Raw genomic sequence first — 23637 nt, 5'->3', positions numbered from 1 at the left:
AACGCACGGAAGTGGTGCAGGGCGAGACGTACAGCCAGCAACTCGAGGCAATTGACATGCCAAAGCCGCTGGGGTCTTGTCCAGGAGCCCGCGGCAGCATGTCCATTGCACATGGCGCCCCAGCCCGTGGTTTTCTTGAGGCATCTGTCGATACAACAACATGCCTGGAAACTCATTGTAAGGGCACTACGGCCCATAGAAAACTGAGGTTCGACCACGGGGTGAAGGTCTGACGGCAGGTCGGAGTCACTGGGACTCGGAGCGTGCCGTGTTGCCATGCCCACCTCGGGACTCGATCGCGAAGCCAAAGCTGAATCGGTCTCATATGAAGCAATCCGAGCGGCGTCACTGCGGCTGCAGATGCCATATGCCCCAGGAGCCTCTGAAATAGTTTCAGTGGAACCACACTCTTGCCCTCGAATTGACGAAGGCAAGTCAGCAGTGACTGCGCGCGCTCGCTCGTAATCTGCGCGCACATGGCGACCGAGTCGATTTCCATACCGAGAAAAGAGATCCTCTGCACGGGGCAGAGTTTGCTCTTCTCCCAGTTGACCCAAAGGCCCAGATGAGCTAGGTGCCGGAGCACTAGGTCCCTGTGTTCGCAAACCTGGTCTCGAGAGTGAGCTAGGATCAGCCAGTCGTCGAGATAGTTCAGGATACGAACCCTGTGTTCCCGTAGGGGAACAAGGGCTGCCTCGACGACCTTCGTGAAGATTCGAGGAGACAAGGCTAGCCCAAAAGTGAGAACTGCGTACTGGTATGCCTGCCCCTCGAAAGCAAACCGTAGGAACGGTCTGTGTCGAGTAAGAATGGAGACATGGAAGTAGGCGTCCTTCAGGTCGATCGCTGCAAACCAATCCCGCGGCCGCACGCATTCGAAAATGCGTTTGGCCGTGAGCATCTTGAATGGCATCCTGAAAAGGGAGCGGTTCAAGACGCGCAGGTACAGGATTGGTCGTAACCCACCGGATTTCTTCGGTACAATGAAGTAGGAGCTGTAGAAGCCGGACTTCATTTCGGCTGGAAGGACAGTCTCGATTGCACCCTTCGCCAGTAGGGTGGCGACCTCCACTCTCATGACAGGGGCATTGCCACCGACCATAGTGAAGCGAACTCCCCGAAGCCGGGAGGAGACTGCGCGAACTGAATTGTGTAGCCGAGCCTGATGGTCCTCGCGACCCAGCGGGACAGCCAGCGGGAAAAATGAATTCTCAGACCCCCTCACATCAACCTGGCTGAGCCCATTCCTGGACCACACCTGTGGACATCACCTGGCCCAGGGATCACGCAGGTACCGATGTCGCCATAAAGCGAGGTCAGTAGTGTGCGTGGCGGATCGACCAGCCCGGACATGGGAGGCATAGCGTCCCTGCGTGGGGGGCGTGGTCGAGTTTCCGCGTTCTGTCAGTGTTGGCCAGGAAAGGACCAGCGTTCCACGGCGGCCTGGTCTGACAGAACTCCCAAGTCAGCACTGCCTCGAAGGCGACACACAGCACTGCATGCCTGTGTCACGATAGTGACAGAGAACATACAACCCATGATCTCCACGTGATCGAGTGCAGCGAAGGCAGAGGACACCCGCGGGCCGTGATAAGTCATGGGGACTCTCGCGAGCCGGAGGTGTCCTGATGCACGTCCGGGTGAAAGGCACTGGAAGCGAGTGCTGTAGAGCAACACGCACACAGGAACCAATTATAAGCCTACAGCGCTCGGGGGGAGGGCGGCGTCACTCCAACCGATGCTTTCAGCTGCCCGGGAAAGCATGACCATCAGCTCTGGATCTGACTCGACTAACGCTGACAGTCCCAAGGGAGGCTTGTTTTGTATACTCGAAGGTGAGAGGGTTTCTAAGCGAAACCCCATTCGTCGTCACTGACGTAACTCGTAGTGACCACGAAAGAGAACATAAGTTATCTATTTTATTTGTCCATTAGTAGTTGATAAATTGAGGAACATTTATGTTGGATAAAAAGTTAAAACAACCTCAACATGTAAATGTAGTGTTGAGCTCATAAATCACAGAGGTAACGTGAATCTTGTCTGGATGTTACAGGGACAGATGAACACATGTGTTTTTATCTGGTGGAGAGTGGCTCAAGTCCAATGTAATCAGTGATCGTGTCCTCGCGCTTCGCGCACTCGCACTCTCACCATCACTATCAGCCCACAGATCTCTGCGTGTCTCTCTCCATGAATCGAGCAGGATTAATCTGCTCGATTGCTCCTGTCTGCCGTGCTGCTGCTGCTGCTGATGCTGCGTTGCATTGGTTTGCGTCTGTAAGCTTCGTATCTTTCTGTTTTAATCATTATTTACTACCATTCCTTGTTATTTATACTGCTAAATATAACTTAATCAACATCACACATTAACCTGACATCGCTAGCTTCAATCTAAATCGTTATTGCTAGCACAACACGCTTAAAATTTGCTAGCCTGTTAGCTTGCCATCCGTGCGCTCGCATGGTGGTAAATTTATTTATTTATTTATTCTCTAGCGCGCTCGCACCTTCCGTGCGCTTTTTATTTATTTATTTATTTATTTATTTATTCTCTAGCAGGCTCGCGCCTTCCATGCGCTCTTTATTTATTTATTGTCTAGCGCGCTCGCGCCTTCCGTGTGCTCTTTATGTATTTATTTATTTTTATCGCGTGCCTTTTACGAGTTCATAAAAAAAAAAAAAAACTGTGGTGTATGGCAAGCCGTTTGAACTTTTATTCATTTCCAGGATATGAATCCTTGAAATCAACAATTCAATTTTCACTAGTTAAAATGATAGTTATTGATATCAGGAATTAGATTTCTACTAGTAACAATGGCTATTTTTGATATCAGAAATTACATTTCCACTAGTAACAATGCTAATTCTTGATATCCACAATACATTTTCACTAGTTAAAATGATAATTCTTGATATCAACAATTGAATTTCAACTAGTAAAAACTATAATTCTTGATATCTGTAATTGTATTTTCACTAGTGAAATGTCACCATAGGCTGCCATTCAAAATCAATTGTTGATATCAAAAATTGATTTCTTACTAGTTGAAATTCCAATTTCACATATCAGAAATACAATTCTTACTAGTAAAAACCTTTATTTTTGATATCAAGAATTCAGTTGTCACTAGTTGAAATGTCTATTCTTGATATCAACAATTGAATTGCTACTAGTAACAATGTTCATTTTTGATATCAATAATTCCATTTTCACTAGTGACAATGTTCATTTCTGATATCATGAATGTGATTGTTACTAGTAAGAAAGTAATTTTAGATATCTGAAATTAAATTGATATCAGAAATAAATTTTCAGATATCAAAAATGACAATTTTTACTAGTAGCAATTCAATTGTTGATATCAAGAATAGACATTTCAACTAGTGACAATTGAATTATTGATATCAGTAATTCACATTTTTACTAGTAACAATGCAATTATTGATATCAAAAATTATATTTCTACTAGTAAGAAATCAATTCTTGATATCAACAATTGATTTTGAATGGCAGCCTATGGTGACATTTCACTAGTGAAAATATAATTACAGATATCATCAATTAATTTGTTGATATCAACAATTACATTTTCATTTTTGATATCAACATTTTTTATTGTTGATATCAAAAATGTAATTCTTGATATCAACAATTCATATCCTGGAAATGAATAAAAGTTAAAACGGCTTGCCATAGTGGTGAGTATAGGTCAACAAACACAGTGAGTCATGTCATCTTCTCCTCTTATTGTCACCTGCACCTCATGTAACATGTATAGCATAGCCTTCTCTGCCAGCACAGGTTTTACATGTGATAAATGCAGGGAGATAGTCAGGCTGGCGAAGAAGTTTTCAGAACTAGAGACACGCATCCAAACTTTAACTGGGGATAGTAAGAATGCAAGGGCTTTAGATACTGCTTTGGATACGACTAGCTTAGTGAACTCTGCACACTGTTCGGTTCCGGCTACAGAGCCCGTGCAGCAGGGCAATTGGGTGACGGTGAGACGCTGTAGTCGCGGGACAAAACACAGCTCTTCCATTCCGATAACAACATTAAACAGGTTCTCCCCACTCAGTGAAACACCCACTGAGAATCCTGTTGATTGTGCCCTAGTTATTGGCGATTCTATTACACGGAACGTGAAAATAGAGACACCAGTCTCCATAGTCACATGTTTGCCGGGAGCCAGAGCGCCTGACATCAAAGCAAATTTAAAAGTGCTGGCTAATGCTAATCGTAAATGACATCATCATTTACGAAATCATGACATCAAGGCTAGATTATTGTAATGCTCCACTGGGTGGTTGCCCTGCACGCTTAATAAACAAACTACAGCTGGTCCAAAACGCAGCAGCTCGAGTTCTTACCAGAACCAGGAAGTATGACCATATTAGCCCGGTTCTGTCAACACTGCACTGGCTCCCTATTAAACATTGTATAAACTTTAAAATATTGCTGATTACTTACAAATCACTAAATGGTTTGGCTCTGCAGTACTTGAGCGAGCTCTTAACGCATTATAGTCCTTCACGTCTATTGCGATCTCAAAATTCCGGCCAGTTGATAATACCTAGAATATCGAAATCGACTGCTGGCGGCAGATCCTTTTCCTATTTTGCACCAAAACTTTGGAACAGTCTTCCTAACATTGTCCGGGAAGCAGACACATTCTGTCAGTTCAAAGCTGGACTAAAAACACATCTCTTTGACCTAGCATACACATAACACATTATAGACTTCTATAATTCCATATTAGGCTGCATAGATTAGGCCAGCCGGAACCGGGAACACTTCCCATAAATCGTGATGTACTCGTTACATCATAAGAAGAATGGTGTCTACGCTAATATTAGTCTCTCTGTTTATATCGAGGTTTACCGCAGTCCGTCGGATCCAGGCCGTATCCAGATCTGATGAATGACCAGCGCCTGGACGGGACGACAACACAGTCCTGAAGTGTCAACTAGTCTCTCCTCTTCCGCCGGATCCAGGCCGTATCCAGATCCGATGAAGGACCTGCGCCTGGATGCAACGACAACACAGTACTGAAGTGTCAACCAGTCTCTCCGTTTCCTGAAGTGAGGTGGACCCCGGCCGTATCCAGATCAGATGGTGGATCTGCACCTGGACCTAACCATGACGCATCCCTGAAGTGCCAGCCTCATCAGCCCTGTGAAGGCCTCATCGACACGACCAATCTGACCTCTGACCTGTAATGCTGCCTGGATCATAATCATACACTGTTCATTTCTTGGCCAGAGGAGAACTGGCCCCCAACTGAGCCTGGGTTCTCCCAAGGTTTTTTTCTCCATTCTGTCACCTGATGGAGTTTTGGTTCCTTGCCACTGTTGCCTTGGCTTTTGGCTAGCTTAGTTGGGGACATTTAATATTCAACAATATTATTGATCTGCCTTATTAAGGGTGGACGATGATGCAATTTTCTTCTAGAAACAAACTTTGTTGTATTATTTTCATGTTATCAATGTGAAGCTGCTTTGATACAATCTGTATTGTAAAAAGCTCTATATAAATAAAGGTGACTTGACTTGACTTGAATGAGGTTTCCCGTCCCTTATGTGCGATCTCTCCATGCCAATCACTGAAACAAGACACAGGTGTTTGTCATTTGCACTTGACCCACTTACGTCGCACCTGTCTCCCGATCCTCTCTCCCGTCACAGACTTCGCTAGATAACGCCACCCTTGCCACAGACGCATTTGCCAGCGCCGGGCGGAGAGGAGCGCAATGCATGTAGTGACATCATGGTAGAATCACATGTAATAAAATACCTAACTTAATCATTATGAATATAAACAACTAACATGGCTGTTAGTACTCACTATCGATTCTTCCTAGCTTCCGTGCCTCCCCCCCTTGAGTCAAACGGGCGCGCGCATGTGGGCAGCTCCTGTAGCGGCAGGGGTGGTAGCCATGGTAGCGAGGGAGAGTGACAGTCGCCCAGCCAATCATTTCATTCGTTCCGAATGGAAATAAGTAGCTGTGTTTATTGCGCCCTGCGAGGACTACAGACACTCGATTTTTATACTCTCTTTTTCAGAGTACTTACATTTTAATTATGTATTGGTATATAAAGACAGTTTAAACAAATTTGGGAAAAACTTTTTTTCCAAAAAACCTGCCTACCCCACCTTTAAATCAACCCTAAATGTATTAACAAAATAAATGGGTAGCAGTTTCTTCAAAAAGACCACAAAATGAGCAAGTTTAATCAATATCAAGATATTTACAGATAAATGAATTAAACGTGTCGTTCAAATCTTTTAAGTTGTTGCGCGTGTGATAATGCGTCGTAGGTCACATGATAACGTCAACATAGCAGATATCCGGTTCGCATTCATACTCAACGAGATCTGGCTATAAAGTACCTACTCTTTTAGCGCTCGTTAAGTAAGTACTTATTGAAATTAAGTACCTACTCATTGAGTATGCGGTTTCGAACGCAGCACTAGTCTCTATATTAATCTAAAATACTGCATTAATAAAAAAAAATTAAAAAAAAATTAATTTCTTTTTAAATTATTTTCAATGGCAAAAATGGACCATAATTATTGCATAAACATGAATAATTACCATCAAATCCTCTTAAAATACAATTTTACATTTTACAAATTTGACAAAATAAAACAATTTCAGGTGTCCGGTCACTTTTCCATGTCTCCGCGGGTTCCATTCTCACACTGCGCATGCGTCACGTCTGAACGCGTTGTTGTTTTTGGAGCTCTATCGATTTGATTTATAATTCTTGATTTTTCTCTTTAAACTCACTTACAACGAACATTTTCTACTTTTCCTCGCTGAGAAGCACTAACTCTACTGCTCAAACCTCATAGTTACAACGCGGACTGTTGAGCAGACGCGTCTCAAGCCTATTAGTGATCCAACGCTGGATACTCTTAAAGGTACGTCCGTGGATCACGGCTGAACACGTCTTCTCCACACTCATTTACAAACAAACATTTTTTTCCGCCTATCGTGCGTCTACTCTACACCCCTACCACTAAAAAAAAAACGGATTATATCCAAGACTTCAGTCATAAATTAGTATTAATATTGATAGCATCACTGGTAGCTTCGTTGCTAACTCACTGTCCATCTGTTAAAATGGCGAATATATCAGATGTAAGTAGTCTACCTTTTGGTGCAGGTGAGGACACATTTGAGCTGCACGCACTGCAGTCTGAGCTGGAAGCTGTTGAGAAACAGAAACATACACGTAGATAATCCAAATGATGCGTTAGGGGCTGCGTTTACAGATTTATTAAATTCATTTGGGGTCAAGCAAAACGTCACCGGACCAACTCATCGTCTTAATCATACACTCGATTTAATTATATCACATGGAACCGATCCAACCGATATAGATATCATTCCACAAAGTGATGATGTCACTGATCACTACATGGTAACTTGCATATTACGTACTGCTGTAATATGTCATGCGGCGTCGCGTTATCAACCATGCAGAACAATCCTCCCATCCACCATAGATAATTTCTCAAATTGCTTATCTAATCTGTCTCAGCTGCTGCCTGAACCCAAACAAACAGATGAACTAGAAGAACTAACTAGCACTATGAGCACCATTCTCTCTAGAACATTGGATGTGGTTGCACCTATTAACCCTCTGAGGTCTGAGGGGTTTTTGGGGTCCTTGAGATGTTCTGACATGCCCTGACATTTGTGCTTTTTTCAGTTGCTTATAAACATATTAATGGCAAAAAAAAATTACACACTATTTAGCACAAACAGGGCTACCATAATATGTGAGCAACAAGAATGTACATGTCTGCATTTTTGAGAGAATAATGTTTATGCGTGGTTATTGAAAAAACTAAAAACTAAAGTTTCTGAAATAAGGCCATAAAACACATGCTAAATATGTGCCAATAAGACTTTTGTCTAATAGATGTCATTGCCTAGTGTTTTTTCTTCAAAATGATGTGAAAATCATCCTGCCCTTATCATTCACATAACACAATACATTGATTTGAATTTTGCAAAGCACTTTCTGTTTGGAAAGGCAATATGCGGAGTGGGCGTCAACGATCATGCATATTTAGTGGTTCACACCTTAGGAGACAATGGGGCCCGCATACTTAATGACCCTTTCATTCAGGTGAGTCACTGAGCCACAAGAATGCAAGAGCAACAGTTGGAAGCATCTCAATTCTTTTTTATTTTTCCACATATTGTGCTTGCAATTTGGCCTATAATATCCAAGGAAAACATGTCTAGTAATTGTGCAGTTAATTCTCATACTGTATTTTCAGGTTTTGGAATATGTATCCTCTCCCCAAATTTGTCACTAATAAAACACAATAAAAATTATTTAAAGAAAAGGCTCATATTTACCTTTTAATAGTTTGTTTACATCTACCTTGTAAATATATTTTTTTATTAAAAAGGTTACAATTACAACAACAATTCAAGTGTAATCTTTCTTTGTAAAAACTAAAGTATACATTTTATCATACATATTTCAAAGTTAAAAAGGTTACAACAACAATAATTACAATTTCAACAATATTTCAAGTGTACTCTTTCTTTGTAAAAAAAAAGATTATAGGCCTACATTTTATCTATGTATTCATTACTTTGAATATAGCCAACATTGGAACAGCTAACATCTTAGTTGATGACTTTATTTTTGACAAAAATAGTAGGCTATTTTATATATAGAAATTGCTAAACAAAAGCTTATTTGATGTGGCAGTATATTCTACAGTAAAAACTGTACCCAAATCTACTAAACAAAATGTTGTCTTTCATATTTCGCCTGACTGTAACGTTGTGAACGCACCGGAGAAATGCACATTTATTAGGCTACATAGTTTTTTTGTTTTGGATGGTTTTGTTTAGAACCAGCTTTCTGTAAATATATTAAATTTTTTTTAGACATGTGAGGCGAGTAGGCTACGGGTTCATGATGATCTCCAGTTCAGACCTTATGTTGTGATTGCTAGCCTATATTTACTTTAAATCCAGGAAATTTGTTAATGAAAAAATTATTAAAATTAAGATACAATTGATACAAAACGAAATTCGTTTTAAAGAAAGGATTTGTACTTTCTGTTTTGAGGTCTCTGTGAATGTTTGAAAGTATTTTAGTGCTTAGAGCGCTCGCGTCCATAATGGAGAACTGTCACGTAATATTGTTTTTTTCCTCATAAATGCGAACACGAAAAATAAAAGACAAAAGACTTTTAAGTAAAACTTACTCCGAAATTGTGTCCTCGGCGGAATTCGCTCTTCAATATGCTGCCGTTCGTCGTCTGTTACAATCTTCCTCTGAGGAAACAACCCGGTATCGTGCATTCTTCCTCGCTGTCCAGAATCATCTGAAGGGCGTCTTTATTACCGGAGAAGCGTGCCATACTCAAAACGCGATGAACTATCAGTAAGTCTGATAGAAACTGTGTTTTTATGGCATTGATCGGGGGGCGTATACTAGATCACCTAAACTATTTAAATGTGAATCGCGCCGGGGGCGGGGCGCCCGCAGCTGATTATAAAGATAATGAGGCAGAAGGAAAAACGGTACCTCTCCTTGCTTTCAAACGGATTACATGAGTTGAAAACATTTGTGTTTTATATAAATTACTTCATTTAAAAGAAGAGATTTCAAGCTTCATAAAGACATAACTCACATGCCTGTGTGAGAAGTATTCGCTGAGTTATGATTCATTTTCGGACGCGTTTCGGAATGGACTACACGGACAGAGAGAAGGCAGAACCTAGCTTCGTGTTTATTTTTCTTTATTTGGCAAAAAGCACCACACTTTGTTTTTATTGTGAGTATACACAAAAATAATACACATTTAACAGAATCGATTGATGTATGAAACTTGCTTGTAATATCAAAGTCAACAGAGCAAAATTAATTTCTTTTGAACTGAACTGAAAAAAATCCAGCAAAACGCGTGGGCGCGTTTCTCGACCTCAGAGGGTTAAATAAAAAAAGGTCAGAGAGAAAAATAAAGCACCATGGTACAACAATACTATGCATGTTTTAAAGAGAGAAACGCCTCGGTTACGACTGTAACCTCGGTTCCCTGAAGAGGGAACGAGCGTTGCGTCGAAAACTGACGCTATGGGAACGCTTTGCGTGATGACGTCTTGAAGCACATGTAAAATCAGTCCAATGGTGTGGCGGAACGTCAGAGGCGGGTGACGTCACGTACCAGGAAGCTATAAAAGCCGGCCCGAAACAGAAAACGAAAGCGTCGTAAAGTCTGAAGTCGCGCTGGCAGGCATGAAGGAGATATGGCAAGGCGACGCAACGCTCGTTCCCTCTTCAGGGAACCGAGGTTACAGTCGTAACCGAGGCGTTCCCTTTCAAGGGAACTCCCGTTGCGTCGAAAACTGACGCTATGGGAACGTCTATACCAACGCCTCCATAGCTACAAATGTCTGTCCTGTGTGTAATCATGTGAGCAGCACTAAGAAGACAAAACATGAGACCCTGGAGTAGAGTCTAAATCCAGAGAGTAGAACCTGACGAAGGTGTGCGGTGAGGACCAGCCTGCCGCATCACAGACGTCCTGTAACGATACTCCTGATATAAGGGCCTTAGAGGCCGCCATACTCCTAGTAGAGAGCGACCGGACAGCCAAAGGAGAAGGCTGTCCAGCCGCCTCATAAGCCAGTGAGATAGTCTCAACCACCCACTTGCTCATCCTTTGCTTAGACACTGGACCTCCCTTGTTAGGGGAGCAAAAGTCACTTTTACGCCACAGGGCAGCTCTGTGGACATACGCGTCTAACGCCCGAACAGGGCAAAGCAAATTATTCGCCTCCTGGTCCGATTTCGAAAGGGAGGAGGACCTCCAAGTGCCACGAAGGAAACGAGATACCAAGGGGTCTTTCCCCACAGACATTCCACCCAAAGGACTGTGGTAAGCACCTATGGCCGCCACATAGACCTTTAAAGTGGACGGGATCAGACCTGCAGTGAACCGTTCCTGCAGGAACTCCAGCACTGTACCAATTGGGCAGTGGACTGGGTCCAACCGACGGTCACTACACCAAGAAGTGAATACTCTCCACTTCAGGGCATAAAGTTTCCTCGTGGAGGGAGCTCTGGACTGTAGAATGGTCTCAACAACCTCGGTTGAGAGACCTGACTCTATGAGCTGGGCCCCCTCAGAGGCCACGCCCACAGGTTCCACAGTTCTGGCCGAGGGTGAAATATCGAGCCCTCTGCCTGGGACAGAAGGTCCCTCCTGACGGGTAACTCCAGAGGATGCCCGTCGAGGAGGGACACAAGATCGGGAAACCATACTCTGCCCGGCCAGAGCGGGGCTATAAAAAGCAGGCAAACCTGGTCCCTGCGAACTCTTTCCAGAACTCCCGGGAGCAGAGCAACTGGGGGAAAGGCGTACAGACGTAGCCTCGGCCACGTCTGTACCATAGCATCCAGTCCCAGAGGAGCTGGATGCGTGAAGGAGAACCAAAGTGGACAGTGAGACGTCTCTCGAGACGCAAACAGATCCACTTATAATTTCCATATCAGCTCCACCATTCCCCGGGCCTCGGCCCCTGTCTCGACAGAGTGTCTGCTCCTATATTCTGGACCCCGGGGATGTAGGCTGCCTTGAGTGACAGCAACTTCCCCTGGGACCACAAGAGGATATGGCATGCCAGCGCAAACCCCCTTGATATAGGCGACTACCGACGTGTTGTCTGTATGTACTACACATGGTGTCCCCTGAGACCTGTGATAAAGCTCCTCAGAGCCCGGAAGACAGCTAACATCTCTAGGCTATAGAATGCCAGGAACGATGATGGTCTTCCCACAGACCTTGAGATGAGCGACCCTCAGGATCGCTCCCCAACCCGTGAGGGAAGCATCCGTCGTTAGCAGTTTGCGACGACAAGGAGCTCCCAGCACTGGGCCCTGGGACAGGAACCAAGGTTTCTTCCACATAACCAAGGCACGTAGGCATCACCGCGTGACCTTGATTGTGCGAAATGGGTTGCCCCTCGGGGAAAAACCCTCTGGTCCTGAGCCACCACTGCCAGGGCCTCATGTGCAGCAGTCCAAAAGGTATCCCGTTGGAAGCTGCTGCCATGAGACCCAACAGTCTCTGGAACTGTTTGACAGTGAGTAGCTGGCCTAGCTTTACACTTCTCACAGCTGCCAGGATGGAATCGAAGCGTGGCGATGACAGGCGCGCCTGCATCGACACTGAATCCCAAACCACGCCTAAAAAAGTGGTCCTCTAAAATGGAGAAAGCACACTCTTCTTGGCGTTCAGCCGTAACCCCAACTCTTTCATATGGGCGAGAACAACATCTCGATGTTGAACCGCCATCTAATGCGACTGAGCTAAAATCAACCAATCGTCGATGTAGTTCGTGATGCGAATACCCCGGAGGCGCAGAGGCGCCAGAGCTGCATCCACGCATTTGGTGAAAGTGCGGGGTGATAAAGCCAGGCCGAATGGAAGAACTCGATATTGGTATGCTTTGCCCCCGAAAGCAAACCTCAGGAACTTCCAATGACACGGACGGATGGAAATATGCGTCCTTGAGGTCTATCGTGACAAACCAGTCCTCGGACCTGATCTGTGGCACGATTTGTCTCAAGGTTAACATTTTGAACTTGAGCTGCATGTACTCGTACAGAACTCGAAGATCTAAAATGGGACGCAATCCCCCGTCCTTTTTTGGAACTATGAAGTACCGGTTGTAAAACCCGGTTTCCCTGTTGGAGGGGGGTACATATTCTATGGCCCCTTTCTCTAACAGAGTGTTTACTTCCTGTTCCATAACCAGAACCTGCTCGGGGCCCACCACTGTGGGCAGGACCCCCATAAACCGCGGTGGGCGTTAATAGAATTGTATCTAATACCCTTTTTCCACGGTCTGCAGGACCCAACGAGAAACATTTGACAGTAGCTTCCACGCTGTCAAAGATTCTACTAGAGGTACCAGTCTCTCGAGACTGGTTTCTGGATTTTGTTGCTGTTGAGTAGTCGGTTCGTCGCCCTGTAACGGCGCACCGGCAGGGAACGACCAAACAGACTGCTCCAGCACCCTCCTCAGAGGGGGCGGGCATCCCGAGGCCACTACGTTTCCGGGTGGACCTTGAGATATGTGCTCGCCGGAGACCGCTGCGCCCTGTAACACCGGAGGCGGCAGGGTTGGCAGAACGGTCCCCTGAGGGCACCGAAGAGAGACGGCACCGTATTTTTCTCCTGCTGTTGAGTAGTCGGTTCGTCGCCCTGTAACGGCGCACCGGCAGGGAACGACCAAACAGACTGCTCTAGCACCCTCCTCAGAGGGGGCGGGCATCCCGAGGCCACTACGTTTCCGGGTGGACCTTGAGATATGTGCTCGCCGGAGACCGCTGCGCCCTGTAACACCAGAGGTGGCAGGGTTGGCAGAACGGTCCCCTGAGGGCACCGAAGAGAGACGGGCACCGTGAAAAGAGGTGTTAACCGCTCTGCTTCGGGGGGACTACCCTCATTTGTCCTGAGCCCTCAGACATCAGGACTTTTTCCCAGCAGCCTTCTTGGCGGTAATAACGGTCCGCAGATCCGTTTTACCCCTCGAAGACTGCTGGGTTTGAGAGCGCCCTCCGTGTCCCCGAGATTTTTGTGGGGGAGCACGAGAGCACACACTCTGTTTTTGAGTGGCACGATGTTCAGCGCTCTTTTTAGAGGAGTGAGGCTGCTCCCGCTCAGCAGCCTCAATGAAAGAACGGCGGGGGAGAAGTTTTTGTAATGCAGCTACCTGTTTAGCAGCTTCCTGAGATTTAGCTACCGCACTGTTTACTGCATCACCAAATAAACCAACAGTGGAAACCGGAGCATCTAAGAGAACATGCTTTTCTTTCTCTTTTATATCGCTCAAATTGAGCCACAGATGCCTCTCAGTGGCCACCAGGGCTGCCATAGACCGCCCGATTGATTTAGCGGTCTCCTTGGTGGCCCTGAGAGACAGATCTGTGGCTCTGCGTAGTTCAGCCACTGTGTCAGGACCAATTCCCCCGCCCTCCTCTAAATCCCCCAATAATTCTGCCTGATAGGCTTGCATAATAGACATCGTATGCAGACACGCTGCAGCTTGACCAGCGGCTGCATACGATTTATGAACCAGAGATGATGTGAATTTTACTGGCTTAGAGGGAAGTGAAGGAGCTTTCAGGGAAGATGCCGTTGCTGGAGAGAGATAGCTCGCAAGCGTCTCCTCCACCTTCGGCATCTCCCCATAACCATATTCTTTATATTTGTGAATGGAAGAATAGTGGGATGTTTGTGGTGCATACACTCTGTATGAAACCGGTTTTCCCCACGATTTCGACACCTCGGTGTGGAGATCGGGGAAAAACGGAAGGCTTCTTCGCTGAGGCTGTGTACGAGATGGCAGGAAGCGTTCGTCGAGCTTACTTTTCGAACGAACGTCCTGCCTATCCTCTGGCCACTCAATAGATAATCGCTCGACAGCTCTAGTGATAACATCAAGCAATTCTTCAAACGCATGATACTGAGGTGGCGAATCCTCAGACTCAGCGTCAATACTAACAACGTCCAACTCCTCAGAGCTGGACAATTGCAGTATTGGTGCCTCCATCGGGGGGGAAGAAACCGCAACGCGTGCTTCCACACCCTGATGAGAGGCACTGGATCTATCAGAAGGAGGCTGAGATAAGGCAGAGCCCGTCTCAACATCCACTGATAGATCCATTTGCGAACCCCAGGTCTGTGATTGCCGCCGTGCCTCGGCAGCGGCCGGACCAGAGCCCTGGGGAACGCGATCGTGAACCGAGCCAAGCGGGATCGGAGCGAACGCAATGGAAGCGCGTCGCAATGCACACAGTCACCACCCTCGAGTGCTGACTGGGCATGCTCCTCACCCAAACAAACAACACAAAGAGTGTGAGTATCACCTCCCGTTAAATAACGCGGGCAGGGATGGACACACACTCTAAACTGCTGCTTGCTCGCCATACTGAATATATATATATAATATAGACAGACAACACCAAATAACAAGGACAGATTCAACACAGAGCGCAACTGAAGACTCAGAAAGCTTTCGTTTTCTGTTTCGGGCCGGCTTTTATAGCTTCCTGGTACGTGACGTCACCCGCCTCTGACGTTCCGCCACACCATTGGACTGATTTTACATGTGCTTCAAGACGTCATCACGCAAAGCGTTCCCATAGCGTCAGTTTTCGACGCAACGGGAGTTCCCTTGAAAGGGAACCCGTATTTTAGAGCGTAAATGGAAACAAACTAATTTAGAGGTCTTTAGAATCGCGTGGAAAGACAGTATGTCACGTTATAAAAAGGCCCTAAAAGCGGCCAGGGCTGAGCACCTCCGCAAACTAATAGAAAACAACCAAAACAATCCAAGGTTTTTATTTAACACCGTTGGCTAGACTAACAAATAAACAGACGTCACCTGAACAAAATATCCCGTTACAGTTCAGTAGTAATGATTTCATGAACTTCTTCACTGAGAAAATAGAAAGCATCAGAACCACAATTGTAAACGTTCAATCTTCAATTGCGCCTTATAATTTAGCTTCAATTATCACCCCGCAAGAACAATTACAGTGCTTTACAACTATAGAACAAAAAGAGTTAAATAAACTTATCACTTCATCTAAAACAACAACATGTTTATTAGATCCTATACCAACTAAACTACTGAAAGAAGTGTTACCTCTAGTGGAAGAGCCTCTCCTCAATATTATTAACTCGTCTTTATCTTTAGGTCATGTTCCAAGAACATTTAAACTGGCAGTTATAAAACCTCTCATTAAGAAACCACAATTAGATCATAATAATCTAGGAAATTATAGACCCATTTCAAATCTTCCATTTATGTCTAAAATATTAGAAAAAGTTGTGTCCGCTCAACTGGGCTCTTTCTTGCAACAAAATGATATCTATGAAAAGTTTCAGTCTGGATTCAGACCGCATCATAGCACTGAAACTGCGCTCGTTAAAATCACAAATGATTTACTTTTAGCTTCTGACCAAGGCTGTATCTCAATACTAGTTTTACTTGATCTTAGTGCTGTGTTCGATACTATAGATCACACATTACTCTTAGATCGACTACAAAATTATACTGGTGTTCAAGGACAAGCATTAAGCTGGTTCAAATCATACCTATCTGACCGCTACCATTTTGTCTATTTAAATGGAGAAAAATCGATCATAACTCCAGTAAACTATGGAGTGCCGCAGGGATCTGTGTTAGGCCCTCTGTTATTCTCAATATATATGATGCCACTTGGAAATATTATAAGGAAACATGGAATTAGTTTCCATTGTTATGCTGATGACACTCAAATATATATTTCATCACGGCCGGATGAAAACGCTAAATTTTCCAAATTGACAGAGTGTGTTAAAGATATGAAAGATTGGATGACGCGTAATTTTCTTTTATTAAATCCAGACAAGACAGAGGTAATACTTATCGGTTCAAAAAACCGCCCACAAAACCTTGCACAATACAACTTTAACATCATAGGATGTCCTGTTACTTTATCCTCTACAGTAAAAGACCTGGGTGTTATACTCGATTGCAACCTGTCTTTTGAAAATCATATTTCATATGTTACAAAAACAGCCTTTTTCCACCTTAGAAACATTGCTAAGCTACGTAATATGCTATCAGTTTCTGATGCAGAAAAGTTAGTTCATGCATTCATGACCTCGAGACTGGATTACTGTAATGCTTTATTAGCTGGTTGTCCTGCATCCTTAATAAACAAGCTACAGTTAGTCGAAAATGCCGCCGCTAGAGTTCTTACGAGATCAAGAAAATATGATCATATAACACAGCTTTTATCATCACTGCATTGGTTACCTATAAAGTTCCGTATTAATTGCAAGGTATTGCTACTGACTTATAAAGCCCTAAACGGCTTAGCTCCAGTCTATTTAACGGATCTTCTATCGCCCTATAATCCATCGCGCTCTTTAAGATCACTAAATTCAAGGCTTTTGGTCATATCTAGGATATCCATAACCACCAAAGGAGGGAGAGCATTTTCACATTTGGCTCCAAAACTCTGGAATAGTGTTCCTGATACTGTTCGTTGCTCAGACTCGCTCTCCCAGTTTAAAACTAGATTAAAGTCGCATTTCTTCAGCCAGGCATTCATATAATCCTACAGTTCAAACTACAATCCGGCCTCTAGCTCATAAATGCCAGAGGAGAACTGGCCCCCGACTGAGCCTGGGTTCTCCCAAGGTTTTTTTTTCTCCATTAGGTCACCTGATGGAGTTTTAGGACACCATTAGGTCACTTGATGGAGTTTTTCGGTTCCTTGCCACTGTTGCCTTTGGCTTGCTCAGTTGGGGATATTTTGGGGATATTTAATTTAATTTTATCAATCAATAAATTCCTCTTGAAACAAACTTTGTTGTATTATTTTAATTTAATACTGTGAAGCTGCTTTGATACAATCTGTATTGTGAAAAGCGCTATACAAATAAACTTGACTTGACTTGACTTAACTTTTGACCACGAAGAGAATAAGAGTGACTCCCAAATGAGGAGCACCAGAGGGTTTTAAATGTCCTATTGGTTTTCATACAGAGAAATGTACGTGTCACTTGTTCAAGGCATTGTATTGTGAATGTCATATGATTAAGTACACTAGCCTACATTAGACATCAATTACATAATATACTCTGCGTCTTTAAGGACTATTTGTAACAACATGAATAAAGGAAATAATACGTTCATATATACAGTCAAGTGAGAAACACTTTACAACATGTTACACATTTAATTATAGCCACACATGTTAGGAAATATGGTTGTCAATGCAAACACTGACTGTGAATGAAGCGAAATATATATATAAAATAAAAAAAAGTGCAAATGACACCTACCTGAAGACTGTATGGGGCCGATAGTATCACTGGCTTCACTCACTTTCACTTTACCCACTATCCTGTAGCGGATCGAGTATTGCTTTCCAAACTCCAATCCAGTCAGAGTAAAGACTTCATCAGCTGTGTTTATGATAATCCACTGTTCCTCAGCACCAGAATCTGCTTTCACCTGCTGGTACTCCACTCTGAACTGCACAGTTTCTCCAGTTGGGGACTTCTGCAGTTTCAGGGACACACCGTGTGCCAGGACCTTCATCACTTCTGGTGGAGGAGGCTTCGACACGGGCTGGAACTGTGTGTCTGTCAGCTTCCCTTTTTCATACAGATAGATAGAGGAGCCAGGATTGGAGGGATCAGAGATGGCAGAAATAATGAATCGATATCTCTTTTCATCTTTAGTAGCCTCTGAAAAACTTCTGAAGAGGGATAAGTTATCTCTCATCTTTGAGATGACATCAGGATCGTTGAACCACTTTCTGACAGATGCTAAAGTGCTAGAATGTGGTTTCATTCCCACATTTAGGCCTTTAAACTCATCAGATTCCAGAAACTTCTTCATGGCTGAAAGATACGGGTCTTCATACTTCAGAGATGTGAAGGTCAAGCACACCACAACATCAATATTAGGATCAAGGAGGATGATGTTGAGACGGTTTGAGTCTTCAGTATTGATTCCCTCCAGCATCTTGGTTTGAAAACTCAAGAGGTTAACTTCAGCCTTTGCATGATCTAACCACTGGTTAGGGTTAGGGTTAGGGTTAGGGTTAGCCTAACCCTAACCCTAACCCTAACCCTAACCCTCTGGGGACCAAAAACGCGCCCGCGCGTTTTGCTCGTTTTTTTTTTTTAGCAATGAAAATAAACACTAAATGCTCTGTTAATTTTGATCTTTCATTTTCGTGTAATACATCAATCGATCCTGTTCAGTTTCTATTTTTTTTCTGTATATTCACAATAAAAATAAAGTGTTTTGCTTTTTGACAAATAAAGAAACTTTAACATGATGCGATTTCTGCCTTCTCTCTGTCAGTGAACTCCCGTTTGAAACGCGTTCGAAAATGATCTGATAACTCTGCGAAAATTCAGTCAAACAGGCAAACAGACCCACGGGCATAAAGCTTGAGATCGCAGCTTTTAAATGAAGTAATTTATATAAAAAACAAATATTATCAGCTTCTGTAATCTGTCTAAAAAGAGAGCGATTCCAGTCGAGCTCATTACGAGCTCATTGACTTTAATTCGTTCACGCCTACTCACGGAGCGCGCTATTCATAAGATAATGTGTTAAGCCGTCTATGCAAAACAGGTAAACGCCCCCAAGCAAATGCATTAAAAGCTTCAAGTTTCATCATTCAGTCACCTGCGCGTTGGGAAGATGACACGGTACACCGGTGCGGAAGCCCTTCAGTTCGTCCTGGATACTAGCGACGAAGAGTCCACATTTTCATCAGAAGAGGAGCGCGACTACTCTGACGACGACCGTTTGTATTTTGAAGAGCGTCTTGATCCAGCCGTGGATAGAATTTCGGATGAGTAAGTATTTATTCTTACTTGCATTAGTTGACAAGCTATTCAAAACATGAGCTTACATATTATACTGGGTGGACTTGCCATCCAGAGTATTGACATTTGATATCTTCCTATATTCAACACGAACTAATGAAAGTGCATATCTATACCATGAATTTAATATCTCGTACCATTTCAACGTCAAAAATGTTTTGTTTTGTTTTTTTTGTGTACATATGCTACACCCCTTGGTTAGGAAATTTGTATTTGTATGTGTAGCCTAAATGATATGTTTAGATCATTATGTATGAAAGATAGAATTTAGAAAGTAGGCCTAGTAGGTGTTTAGATTATATTTTGACTATATAAATGCTGCCTCATTATCATTAACGATGCATGCTCGCAAATATCAGTTGTAAATGTGTGTAAATGTACTGAAATGTGTAAATATACCCAGTTAATGAAGTGCACAAATGTGTTAGGCTAATGTTTGCGGTGTGCCTCTCCGGTAATCGCCCATTGACACGCATATAGGCTTATTGCACGCGTCTAAAATTATTTACATCAGTTATTCATTATAGACTAATTCTACTATAGTTATATTTATGTAATAATATTCTTCAACTTTTTTAAAAGGAATGTAGCGTCATCACTACGTCCGCCTGCAACTCGGAGTGCGCTTAGCAACACAGTCAGAAATCAGAAAGAGTAAGTACATATTTACCCACTATTTTACAGATGTTAGTTACATTTTGTTTATACTTAGTGTTAATAATATGAGCCTGTATGACTTTATTATTTATTTTGGGAGATTGGTTGATGTTACATATGTTTTATGTTATCAGCATTGCTAAATGTCCATCAGTTATGCATGTGCTGAAATGGTACTCTGTAAAACATATGATAATAACAGTTTTTAACTTTTTTTAAAAGGAATGTAGCTTGTTCACTCTCGCCTTCCACTGCAACTCGCAGGACAGGCAGCAACGGAAATCAAAAAGAGTAAGTACATATTTACCTACTATTTTACAGATGTTAGTTACATTTTTGTTTATATACAGTACTTAGTGATGATACAAATGTAGCCTATATGTGCCTGTGTGGCTTTGCAAAAAATGTGTTGTTATGCATGCACAATATAACAATTATTGATTGGTAATGTTAATATAAAAGAGCTTATATTGTGTTGCTTTATCAGCATTGCTAAATGTCCATCAGTTATGCATGTGCTGGAATAGTACTCTGTAAAATATATGATAATAACAGTTTTTAACTTTTTTTAAAAGGAATGTAGCTTGTTCACTCTCGCCTTCCACTGCAACTCGCAGGACACGCAGCAACGGAAATCAAAAAGAGTAAGTACATATTTATCTACTATTTTACAGATGTTAGTTACATTTTTGTTTATATACTTAGTGATGATACAAATGTAGCCTATATGTGCCTGTGTGGCTTTGCAAAAAATGTGGTGTTATGCATGCACAATATAACAATTATTGATTGGTAATGTTAATATAAAAGAGCTTATATTGTGTTGCTTTATCAGCATTGCTAAATGTCCATCAGTTATGCATGTGCTGGAATAGTACTCTGTAAAATATATGATAATAACAGTTTTTAACTTTTTTTAAAAGGAATGTAGCTTGTTCACTCTCGCCTTCCACTGCAACTCGCAGGACACGCAGCAACGGAAATCAAAAAGAGTAAGTACATATTTATCTACTATTTTTTTACCTACTACTGTGGCTTTGCAAAAAATGTGTTATGCATGCACAATATTACAATTATTGATTGGTAATGTTAATATAAAAGAGCTTATATATTTTTTGTTTTATCAACATGCTGATTGCCCTGCCCTGACATGCTGATAGTACTTTGATCAACCTTTATTAACCTTTATTAATATTATTATTTTTATAGGAATGTGGCAAAGAGGGCCAAGACAAACATTCAGACGAGCAACAAGGAGTCCACTCTGTCATGGAAAACAGAGACTGACATTGATATGGTTCCACAGACTCTGAGATTCCTGCCTGCCCGGGAACTTGGACCACAGCTGAGTTCTGCTGACACACACACTCCCCAGACTCTCTTCAAAATGTTTTTTTCTGAGAATGCAGTTTCAACTCTGTGCCACAACACCAATGCTCAGGCTGCTGGTGCAATTGCAAAGGGGCGCAAATTTAAATGGACTGATGTCAGCATCAGTGAGATGTACCGCTACATTGGGCTGGTGTTTTACATGGCCATGGTGAAGGTCAGCTCCATCAAGGACTACTGGCGGCAAGACAGTCTTTTCTCTTTGCCTTTTCCTGCCACAATCATGGCAAGAGAGAGATACCGCACCATTTCATGGAATGTGCACATGAGTCACCCAGATGCAGATAAGGAGAATGACAGAAAGAGGGGCACACCTGAACATGACCGTCTTTTCAGAGTCAAACCTCTCATGGAAACTATCCGTCATGCTTGTAAATCCATCTATCATCCTAGAAGAAACTTAGCTGTGGATGAAAGAATGGTGGCATGCAAAGCACACACAGGTATGACACAGTACATGAAAGCTAAGCCAACCAGATGGGGTTTCAAGTTGTTTGTTCTTGCAGACTCCTCAAATCAACGGAGCATAAGCATTTACTGTGAGATACCTTTTGTTTTTACAAAATTACAATAAAACAGATTGAAAAACAAAACATTTGAATCTCCTCATTCTTTAAGGCTGCCTCACTCGATGGCCCATTAGCACTTGGGGGAGCGTCTATGTCACACCCCTGGTCTGAATCTCATTAATATTGATGACCCATTACCACTCCCACGCATAAACCTCTTCTGACAAAAAAACTGTTTTACAATGTTTAAATCAATGTTGTGTTTTATGTGAAAGATTAGGCAGGATGATTTTCAGATCATTTTGAAGCTAGAACTCAAAGGGACAACATCAATTAATCAAAAGTCTTGTGGACAGATATTTAATATGTGTTTTGTGGTCTTAATTCAGCAACTTTCATTTTAATTTTTTCCAAAAACCACGCATAAACATTATTCTCTTAAAAATACAAACATCTACATACACGTTGCTCGCATATTATGGTAGGCCTGTTTGTGCTATATAGAGTGATTTTACACCTTTGCCATTAACATGTTTATAAATAACTGAAAAAAGCACAAATGTCAGAGCATGTCAGAACATCTCAACGACCCCAAAAACAGCTTGGTCCCCAGAGGGTTAAAGGGGGAGCTGTTGTGGATCTTCAGGATGTCTTCCAATGAATGTTGCTCCATCTCTCCTCCTCGTATAGCAGGCAAGACCTTGGCCACTACTTTCAGGAGCACTGTTTCGTAAGTGCTAAGAGAGCCCTGAAATAAATGGAACCTCTCTTTGATGTCTTTGAAAACATTTACCCGTGTTTTTCTGGAGAGGTTGTTGCATGTCCTCTCTACTTCTCCCAGCCCCTCTATTATATCTTCAGTGTTGGAAACCAGACTTGTGCTAATTTCTCTCTCCAACTTAGCAGCTTTTGTATCCAGTAGAGAAAGAGGATAGAGCCAGACTTTTATTGGAACTGCATTCTGTGGATTCTCCTTCAGTATAGTGGGGAGCTTCTTGTACACCTCTAGGGCCTCTATGTAAGTGGTGGGGTTCTGCTCAAGGCGGACGTCACCATAAAATGTGCAGGCAATATTTTCAGCCACTTTCTTTTGAGCATCTGTCATATTTACAGCTCTGTGTCCCTTAATGGAAAATTGAGGAATCTGCTTGACCATGATATTCAGTTCTCCCTCAATCTCCTGCTTGTCTTCCTCTTCTGAAAATGTCCTATCAAACACCATGACGGCCTGAGCTCCGTATAGTACACCTGTGACCACATGAGTTGCAGTTTTCTGGTCAAAGACCTGAGGGTAGGTGATCTCCTCCCAACTGAGTCATAGTGAGCTCTTCGAATCTTGTGGTTTCACTGTAATACATTGTAACTCTGGACTGTTGGTGTGAGGATTTGGTGTCACAAAGGAACTTGGCAGATCCTCCCACCTCCACCAGCCCTCCCAAGAAGCTGGCCTTCAGGGAAGCACTCATATCCAGGAGACTGGACTTACTAGAGAGAGAGTCAGAGCTATTGAACTTCAATTCTGTCGTTGTCTGTGGATGACTGTCCAAATCTTCTCTCAATGATTTCTTATCCCACAGAGAGACACCTGAAATGAGAAATTACTTTTAGAGTTACTAGTGCAAA

The 23637-nt window shown here is 42.9% G+C and overlaps 1 protein-coding gene and 1 pseudogene across 2 annotated transcripts in view; one reads left to right on the top strand and one right to left on the bottom strand.

The window, feature by feature from the left end:
• Positions 1–23510, bottom strand: part of LOC309485648 (stonustoxin subunit alpha-like) — a 30785-nt pseudogene extending 7275 nt beyond the window's left edge. Inside the window, exons 1-3 of the transcript XR_014211710.1 lie at positions 22617–23510; positions 19257–19317; positions 17894–18632 (exon numbers count right to left, since the gene is read on the bottom strand). The product of XR_014211710.1 is annotated as a stonustoxin subunit alpha-like (transcript). The remainder of the gene's footprint in view (positions 1–17893; positions 18633–19256; positions 19318–22616) is intronic.
• On the top strand, positions 18975–22628 carry LOC309485015 (uncharacterized protein). The gene is made up of 6 exons (XM_082151581.1): positions 18975–19429; positions 20042–20113; positions 20339–20407; positions 20692–20760; positions 21040–21108; positions 21326–22628. The coding sequence occupies exons 1-6, from the start codon at positions 19272–19274 to the stop codon at positions 22077–22079; spliced, it is 1191 nt and encodes a 396-aa protein (XP_082007707.1). The 5' UTR covers positions 18975–19271; the 3' UTR covers positions 22080–22628.
• Positions 23511–23637: the final 127 nt, after the last annotated feature.

Source organism: Leuciscus leuciscus (genome assembly GCF_965113295.1).
Source record: "Leuciscus leuciscus genome assembly, chromosome: 21".
Taxonomy (NCBI): Eukaryota; Metazoa; Chordata; class Actinopteri; order Cypriniformes; family Leuciscidae; genus Leuciscus; species Leuciscus leuciscus.
This window is presented reverse-complemented; position numbering and strand designations above follow the sequence as displayed.

Excerpts from the sequence above, each read along its gene's own strand:
- LOC309485015 (XM_082151581.1), top strand. The coding sequence starts at position 19,272 with ATGACACGGTACACCGGTGCGGAAGCCCTTCAGTTCGTCCTGGATACT. Across the intron at positions 19,430-20,041 it reads GTGGATAGAATTTCGGATGA|GAATGTAGCGTCATCACTAC; the intron begins GTAAGTATTTAT and ends CTTTTTTAAAAG. Across the intron at positions 20,408-20,691 it reads AGCAACGGAAATCAAAAAGA|GAATGTAGCTTGTTCACTCT; the intron begins GTAAGTACATAT and ends TTTTTTTAAAAG.